Source organism: Cyprinodon variegatus, unplaced genomic scaffold, assembly GCF_000732505.1.
Source record: "Cyprinodon variegatus isolate N-32 unplaced genomic scaffold, C_variegatus-1.0 Scaffold479, whole genome shotgun sequence".
In the NCBI taxonomy this organism is placed as follows: domain Eukaryota; kingdom Metazoa; phylum Chordata; class Actinopteri; order Cyprinodontiformes; family Cyprinodontidae; genus Cyprinodon; species Cyprinodon variegatus.
The window spans coordinates 643,513-653,060 of NW_015150932.1; the positions used below are offsets into that span (position 1 = coordinate 643,513).

Sequence of the window (9,548 nt, forward strand, 5' to 3'; positions counted from 1 at the left end):
GAGGGATTGCTGAGGAGTCCAGGTCATGCTCAGCTTGAAAGGTTCAATTTAGGTCAGGAGTCTTCAACGTTTTCCAAGCCAAGGACCCCAAACTGATGGCCAGATGGAGCAGGGACCCCCTGATTATATATATTGCATGAAATAGTGTTCTATCAAACTGCTCCTATAGTCACTCTATTACAGATGGAGTAATGTAACTAAAGTAATTTCTCCCTGGGATTATTAAAGTATTTCTGATTCCTGGTTGATGGGACAGGTGTTGTGAATGAAACGGTGCCCAGCGTGAAAGAGCTCCTTGCAGGGAGGAATATATAAAAAAATAATCATCCAAAACTTTCGTGACCTCCATGCAGTACCTCTGTGGATCCCCTAGGGGTCGCAGACCCCCTGTGGAAGACCTCCGGTTTAGGCAAATGGGTTTGAAGTTTTCTAGGAGACGTCCTCATTCAAGATGGATGCTGTTTATAAACATAACAGCGTAGAACAGCGACCACCGGAGCCACATAGGAACAAGAAGGCGTCCAATATGGGGATCATAGATTCTCTGACCCCAAAAAACTTGCAGCCATAATTGCAGAAACATGAGGTTCTGAATAGAATTAGACTTTATTGTTTCATAGTTGGAAAGTTCAGATTTTTCAGCTGCAAGTACAGGAAAAACTTTACAGCAGATGGAAAAAAAATACAGTGTAGTAATGAAGCTGGAGTAGTCGAATCAAACAAATGTGCAACCGAATACATGCTTGCCACACTTTTCAGATTTTTATCTATAAAAATGATTGTTCCATGTCACCAATAAACACTGCTTGGGTTTAATCAATCAGAGGAAATCCCAAAGAAATGTCGTAGATGCAACTTTGCAAAGCTCATTAAAATTTAAGGATAAGAAATATTTTTTTTAGGACTCTAAACCATAAAGATGAGCTTTGCATATTTCTCCTTTAACAGTCCAGAATATCATGAAATGAGTAAAGGCCTGAGCTGGTTGCACCACCAAAAAAATATAAATCTAACTTTATTTTTTTCTTAAAATAAGAAAAATGTTTTGTTTTTCTTGAGTTGAGCAGATTAATGAGACACTTTCACACTTTTGACATTTGAAATAAGAAATCAAAACAAAACAATAGAAGTCTGTTATTTCAAGTGCACAATATCTAGACTAAATAAAGCAACTATTTCTGGCATTTACTTAATCATATTTTGTTACTTTAACAAATTTTTTTCATGTTAACATGGTAGGAAATAAAACAATTTTGTTAAAGTAATTAAATATGATTAATAGATACCCAAAAACATTTTTTCAATTACACTGAGAACATTTTTTGTGTGAAATTATCTTATTTTAGGGGTAAAATGCTCTTTCCATCTGCAAATCATCTTATTTTTTCTACTCAAATTTGGGGTAAATACATTTATTCTAAGAACATTTTTGCAGTGTATCTGTGTACCACAGCATAGAGGAGCCAGCCTGTCTAAAAAGCCAGAGTTGTCACCAGAAGTTTGTTTTTCTTCCCACCAACTCTCTCTGCTGTGCTTTTGTGCATCAATGCTGTCATAGCAGAGATTTACGATCACATCTGCATCCTTCCCTGGGAGGTTTACACGCTTCCAAAGCTGCAATGGCAAACAGCATCCTGCATATTTAATAAAGGATGAAATACTGCGGTGCACTGGGACACGTCTAAAGGAAGGAGCAAAGTACCACCTAAAGACGTTTTAAATACCAGAACATTTCAGCAGCATAGAACTAAAGTACTTAAACTGCTTTCTTTGGAAAAGGCTACAGGCTTTATCACAGAAATGGAAACACGTTAGAGAGAGGAGGCCGATGAAACCAAGAGATAAAAGAATCAATTTTCCAGGTACTCAGAGATTCACTTCCACACAGAAAGCCCAGATTCTGATCTTCAGCTTCCACAGCATACATGTCAGGATAAATAATACTATTTATACTTCAGCGATAGTATCTAGGTGTTACTTTATTGTATCTCTTATATCGGTTAGTTGTTCTTTTTCCATCTCTTTGCAGGTGATAAAGCAGAATGAAAATGTTTTATCTTTATCTCCTTTTTATCTCCTCTTTCTTTCATCTTTCTCCTTTTTCCGTTTTTCCTTTCCTGTTCTACCTACATTGCAGTGTCCATATAATCTGTTAAACTCCCTGCATAATTATAGTAAACCTTTTTATATGCATAAATCAAGCGGATCACTATGGCGATAGCCGTACTGCTCCACTGGTGAAAGTAAAACCTGTTGGGCTCTTTTTGGCATCAAGACAATTATTCTTATTGCCGCAATAGCAGAGAGGACACTGTAAAAAAAAAAAAGAATCCATTTTCTGAGTGGTGAAAATTTATAAAACACACTGATCTGGTAATATAGGCTGATCAATAGCGCTGCAGCTAACAATCACTTTATTAGCAAACTAATCTATAAATTACTTTACTAATTAAAAGTATTTTATTAATCTCCATCTCGTTCTGTTAGTAAGAGAAACGCTTTAGTTGCTTGTTTAAATATTCAGACTCACTCGTTCTAGTCTAAACACTGACCTGTAAATTTTAGCACGATGTTTTTCCTGCTAAACTGTTTACGTTTGATCACTGCTGCACTTTAAGAACATGGAAATGTCATGAAAGCTGTACAAAAAGAAATGTTGTGATGTATAAACACGTTTTCTAAGTCTGTCTAAATGTCGCTTTATACCTTTTGTTGCTTTATTTATTACTTTTATACATAAAAATCCATTTAAATCTGAAATGAAACTGAGCTCTTTATATTTAATACTATTTCTAATGAATATATTATCTTTAATGTTAGGATGTAAAGGAAGGAGCTGCATGTTATGATCCGCCATGCTGGGATTTTTAGTAATGTTTAGTTTCACTTTGGGTTTTCAGTTAGGCTTGGATTTAAGTTATTCAGTTTTATATGTATATATGTTTGTATTACTTCTCCTGTTCAGCATTCTTTAGTTTTTGCTATATTTTTATCATTCATTGTATACAGTTATCTTTAGGTTATACTTCCCAGTTACTCTTCGTCGCCCCCTAATGTCGCCCTCATTCCCATTGGTTTTCCAGTTCTTTCTCTGCTAACCAGTTCTATGGAAGAAAAACTGTCTCATTGGAATCTGTCTTTTTTGTACACATGAAATTCTTTACACTGAATTTTTACCTGCAAAAATTTCAGCTGCAAAAAATTTGCCTGCAAAAGCGTCGAACTGTTGGTGAACTCAAGCCAAAGCAATCTACACTCGATGCAGTTGAGCAGCTTCCAGCCAATGAAATTAGCTCATTTTTTCAGAAACAAAATAGTTTGCCGCCAGCCGCTTCTTCTGGATCAAACCAAGAGCCTTGGCAGACGGGGGTGCAGCACTAGCTGTGATCGGCTCAGTTATTTCACCCAGTCCCATTAGATGGAAGACTCTAATAGCCGTCTATTAGTAGCTACCTTCGTAATCATCTCTATTTAAGATGAAAAACTCCTCATTCAGCCACGAAAAAAGCTATGCCCAACTGTTGAGTCATGTGATCAAATGACCTAATTTCCCTGGCTAGAAGCTGCTGGACTGCATCAAGTGTAGATTGCTTTGGCTTCAGTTCATCAAAAGGTCGACAATTTTGCAGTTAAATCTTTCTGAAAGCAAATTTTTTGCAGTTGAATTTTTTGCAGGCAATTGTTTTGGAAGCTGAATTCTTTGCAGGCGGATTTTTTGCAGCTGATTTTGCTGATTTTATATTCCTTCCTCATTAAATCTACATGAACTCATCTCTGCCTCCGCTTCTGCATTTTGGATCCATCTACAAATTTCTACACATCCTGACACCAAATGTTTTTTTTAAAACAAAGTGTTTTAGATGTTAAACTGCTTTTAAAAAGCGAAGCTAATCTTCCTATTTAGATCAGCCTTGTTCTATTTAATGAGAAGGAGTTTCGGGCATCAACATTTTTGGCCTCCATGGGGCTTAAAGCTAAACTAGATTGTGGGATCCTGCATTCCTGATAATTATACCTGCTATCATTAATCAGACGACCTGATCATTCAAACACCTCCTAATAACTCACTGCTGGGCTGTTTACAGCATCATCCAGTGTTAGTAAAATTTATGCAAAACAAACTCTAATATAGTTTATTCTCAGTAAAAGTGGTTGATGTTTATACACTTTTTGGTTGCAACTGAAACAGTAATGTGGAAAAATTACTCCAATGCAAACAGCATAAAACATAAAATACATTTGATCACAAAAAAATAATAAATAAATAATAAATTAAAGAGAACAAACATAAATAAATCAAACAACAAAGTGTGATTGAATCCGTCCTGGGTCAGCCCTGCTACCGATCACTTCCGTTAATTCGTGAATTCAAATTATTCCGTCATGTAGCTTTACATTAAACTCCATCATCTATATTATTAGGGAAGGAAACTCTAAAATAAACTGAACAATAAGATTTTAACATCGTTTCACTGTGATAAAGTTCAGCTGTAGATTCTAACTTTCACTACAGAGTGGTGGGAAAACTGACTGTCGCACAAAAAAAATCATTGGGTCTCATGCAAGAAACCTTTTTACGTTCATGATAAAGGAACTAAATGCCTTATTCTCCATTTTTCTCCTGTTTCTAATCTTCTCTCAGGTAAGAACACATCATCTGAATGCTCCAGGCTGACAGAGGAGTCTTGTTCAATCAGTCCATAAAAGTTATGAACAGAATCGGTGACAAAGGGCGACCTTGGTGGAGTCCAACCCTCACCGGAAACGAGTCCGACTTACTGCCGGCAATGCAGACCAGGCTATGACACCGGTCAACCAAAGACCTAACAGCACTTATTAAAGGGCCAGGTACTCCATACTGTCTTCTCCAGATCCACAAAACACATGTAGACTGGTTGGGCAAACCACACTGCTCCTCCTGAATCTGAGATTCGACTATCCGATGGACCCTCCTTTCCAGAACCACAAGCCTGTATCAACTACAAAATACTGGTATTGCTGTTCTAATGTTTAGTGGGATATCGGCTGTTCCTACCGTTGCATTTCTGAATTCTCCCGAGTGGTGCCCGACTTTACACGAGTGAATAAAGTGAATGTGATTGGTCGTTTATCAAGGGGGGGGGGATTGTTGTGGCAGAAGGTTCGCAAACATGTTTGGTTGTAGCCGGTTTGTGGGAAGCATCTTGCTAACCAGTTAGCAACTTAGTGCTAGCAGGTTCCCAATGGGAAATTCCATTGGGACCAAGTAGCACTAAATTGGTGACTTAGAAACGACGCTGTCAAGGAACGCTATGGACAGAGGAAACATGCAAGAGGAGGAGAGTTTAGTGTCGGAGGTCGTGGATGAGTCTCCTCCGTCATCCATTTTTTATTTAGAGGAGGAAAGCGGGGACGAAGATGTTGTGGAAGAGGACGCCAGGGCGGCAGAAGCTTGGTTTGGTGTAGAAGGCTTCCAGCCGTACATGTTTGAGCCCTTGCCTCGCAACGCTGCCAGTTCTGTTAGCTCTACGCCTGCCGAAGACACAGACGTCCATCCCCGTGAACACTGGGACGCAACTCAATGGGAAAGGAAAGGATTCTGGTTTCAACCGTTGCGTATATTAGCTGCGACACATGAATCAAGATGCTATGACCGAAAACATTTGATTGACAGATGACCGTTGATATATGATTGGCCGAATTTAGGTGTTCAGGCTGACGTAGAACTAACTGGCCTGCATAAAATAACGGGGAAATAAACAGATTTTAATTTTCTATCTTTTGGGAATATATGGTCTGATAAAGAATACATTTACATACATGTTTAAGCCAGAATGATTTGACATTTAAATATGATTTCCCTATGACTTTCAAATGTCCTTCCACACAAATGGACCCATTTTGATCACACATGCTGTGTTTTACTTTTGTTTGGTGAGATTTTCTACAGTGCTGAAGGCCACGGTGCCCCTGAAATTAGTCCGTCTCCACATAGCGACCGGTTCTTGTTCAGTCAGGTGGGCGAGCCGGCGTGGAGTTTGCCTGTGAAGGTGCCTTGGTGGATGCCATGTAAAACATAAGCAGCGGAGTTTTGCTGTGCGGTGATGGATATATCCACTCGCTTGACTGGGTTTCCCTTCAAATAAAACTGAAACTTGTTATTTCTGGATTTTCACTGAGCGCCAACCAACTAGCCTCCAATATGGCGCTCGTCTTAAAACTGCTGCTCTACACTACAAAAGGTGAGCCACCTTCAAAACTATTTTCAACCAATATCGACTTAACAATCAACATAATCCCCAGCAAATAACTTCTTCTTATCAAGCTGCACAACAAAAGGCTTCTACTTGGTCTTGGGAACCACCAATATTTCATCCCCATCCTGGATGAGGTAGGAGTGGAGGGCCCGCGTGTTGTACTTCAGTTCTTCCGGACCAAAGGCGCTGTCCTTGTTGATGTAGTAGAGCCTCATGCTGTTGGTGGAGAGCTGGACCACCGTCGTCAGCTGCTTCTTCAGGTCAGCCACGGTTTGGTCCAACCGGATGTTGAGCTGAAACAAAGTCAAACAGAACCACAGTAACACCATTTATCCAACAAAAAAAGGGAATCAAAACAAAAAACTACATAACCATCCAGCTAACAAAATGAGCTAAGCTAACAAAGATTCTTTGTTAGCCCTAGTTGGATGGAGGCTTTGAACGAGAGACGTTTTAGGCAGCACCAGGGATTATTTGCCCTAAAAACACATTCTCCTGGTCCTAATGACAATAAGGTCCACCCACTTTCAAAGCAACACTAATACGTTTAGCCACTAGGGGCACTAGACCCCTTACTTCCAAGTTTAGCCAGCATGAAGGCCACTGGCAGCACTGGATTGTTGCTAAATGAACCAGTCTTCCTGTGTTATGCTCACTCCCACAGTTGGACACTCTGGGTTCCTGGGCAAGACACTTAACCCCACAGTACTCCCCAGGCGCCCCATGATGGCAGCCCACTGCTCCCCAAGAGGATGGGTTAAATGCAGAAGGTTCATTTCAGTGCTCTGTACTTGTGACAATGGAATGACAATAAAAAGCTAGAAAAAAAAAATCAGCTCATCTGTGGAACCAGAAATACGTCGGGTCGCCCTCAATTTTACTGTGTAAGAAAAATGTAAATTACATTTTTCCCTCCCCTAAAATAGTATGCGTACTAATCTATAATGTGTTAAAGGTTAATAATGTATTTCCTGAGAGAATAAATTCATCAAAAGCATTTCTGTTTCACCACTTGTCTGCACCTAATCTGTCCTGGAAATGGGATCCTACGCTAATTCCGGGAGCTAACTTTTTAGGCTTTGGATTCAAACATAAAATAGCCTTCTTCAGTTTTATTTTTTTTCCGTCTTGTTAACATTATGGCATATAGTGCATAATTTGAAGAAAAAAACAACAACAATGCAGTTAAACATGGTTTAATCGTATTTTGCTGGAAGCAGGTTAACGGACAAAATGTAAAAAGCATGAAATTTTCTCAAAAAAAGTCTTAAAACTTTTTTTTTTAAGATGTGTATTTGCATTCTTTAGTGATTTAACCTCTTAAAACCCACCGGGTCACCGGCGACCCGGTGGACCTTAAGTGGGTGTAATAATTCAGAATGGTTGACATGATGTAGAACACCTATAATACAATGACACCTGCTTTTTCTCAAGAATGTCTTTATTACTGCTGTTCAAAAAAGACCTATCATTTTGAGAATAAAAAAACCCAACTTTGAGTCATGTTTGAACTGATGCAGCTTGGTCTGTGTTCTACTCAGCCAATTTTATATATTCAGAAACTAGAGGGCGTTAGCTTTCAAATAATGTATTGCACATGTAATTTGGGCTTACAGTTCCTAACTTATTAGCTTTTTCATTTAGGTATTCAAAATAGGCGAGGATTGTCCAAAATTAGCTGGATGTTAAGAGGTTAAAGATAGAAATAAGTACTTTTAGTACCATAATTACCAAATTTATGGCGACCAGGATGAAAATCTTCTTGCACATGCGTCAATGAGCCGATGGTACGGACGTGCTTCCGGTATGGATCGGGTAGAGACACTGGTTCTGATAGCGAAGCACACTACGTTCCTACTCTCATCTATGGTCATGAGCTTTGGGTCATGACCACATATACTTTAGAGTCATCCTGGGAGGACTCAGAGTAGAGCCGCTGCTCCTCCACATCGGGAGGAGCCAGCTGAGGTGGCTTGGCATCTGATTAGGACGCCTCCTGGACGTCTCCCTGGTGAGGTGTTCCAGGCACGTCCCACCGGGAGGAGACCCAGGGGGAGACTCAGGACACGCTGTCAAGAACAAACTTGGGGAGAACACAAGTCTGTACTCACATTCTTGTGAATTGCGAAACAGCCTTTTGGTTTCACGTTAGCTTCTGCTAATGGTGTTTGCTCAAATAGAGGAAACAGTGGGGGCCGTTTTGTTCTAACAAATATCTCATGTTTAACGGCTCCTGAAAACTGCGGCAGCAACGCAGTACGGCACTGTCCACATTTACAGTTAAACGCAATACAATAAAAAACAACTCTGCTAATGTTAGCCTTCCTGTCTTACTCTGAAGGTTTCAGTCCAGTCAGACAAACAACAACATCTACCCAGCATGCATTGCACTGGTGGAAAAAAAATGGAGACCTCCATTGGGGAAAATCTAACAAAGGATATATAATTTTTGAAGTATTTCTATGTGCAATTTGAGAATTAATAGGAGAATTATAACCTGTTTTTAACTTTTTCAGGGTCAGAAGACGCTGTTAATCAGTGCTGTAGTAGGAAGGAAGCTAGGAGGGAAGCTAGTAATGGACGTGGTATAAGATATAAAGAAAGAAATACGACTATTTCTGGTTGTTTTGTGGCAAAACAGGAAGCATTTCTTCTTTTAACTGTAAATCAGTGCTTCTCTAACCTGCTCCACTTTCTCCTCACAGTGAACTTCGACCTGAGCGTAGCAGCGAGGTCTGAGGTCGATCTCAGCCAGAGGCTCCAGCTTGCCATACTTGGTTACCAGGGAATGGTATCTGAGGAGGGAAAGATCAGTTTGTTTAGCTAGTCGACATTTTTAGCAGCTAGAATAAAGCTGTGCAGGCAGAGCAGGTTACCTGTAAGGTAGCTCCTTCTCAGGGCAGTGTAGGTAGTGACGAATGAAGAACCTCTCCGCATCTTCTCGCTCGGCGTCGGTCACAACGCTGCCGTTTAAAAGGGAAACTGAGGGAAGCCTGAGGAGAGCCGCGCACACATTGGCAAAACGAGCTTTAGCTACATGAATCTAAAACAAACTAATCTAAAGACAAATTTCTCACACAGTGGTCATACAGACAGGAAGACATTTATTTTATAAAAGTAACTCACTGAGCTATCACGAGGTTGCGGCGCTCTGCATTGGTGTAAGCCTGCAGTAAGGGAATACCCTGCAATCGAACCTCCTCTAACTTCGGAAAGTAGTTCAGCTTCTCGATGTCTTCCCATCGATTAAGACCTGACAACCAACAGCAGAAGTGGAGATTTTTGTTTATGCCGATAATTTCTTCAGTTTTC

General features: G+C 39.9%; 1 protein-coding gene across 1 annotated transcript in view; it reads right to left on the reverse strand.

Moving 5' to 3' along the window:
* Positions 1 to 5,738: 5,738 nt before the first annotated feature.
* Positions 5,739 to 9,548, reverse strand: part of LOC107094342 (tubulin-specific chaperone cofactor E-like protein) — a 16,664-nt gene continuing 12,854 nt past the window's right edge. Inside the window, exons 6-9 of the mRNA XM_015389897.1 lie at positions 9,363 to 9,489; positions 9,113 to 9,229; positions 8,920 to 9,031; positions 5,739 to 6,529 (exon numbers count right to left, since the gene is read on the reverse strand). Of these exons, the coding sequence (XP_015245383.1) occupies positions 6,323 to 6,529; positions 8,920 to 9,031; positions 9,113 to 9,229; positions 9,363 to 9,489 (563 nt within the window). The 3' untranslated portion in view covers positions 5,739 to 6,322. The remainder of the gene's footprint in view (positions 6,530 to 8,919; positions 9,032 to 9,112; positions 9,230 to 9,362; positions 9,490 to 9,548) is intronic.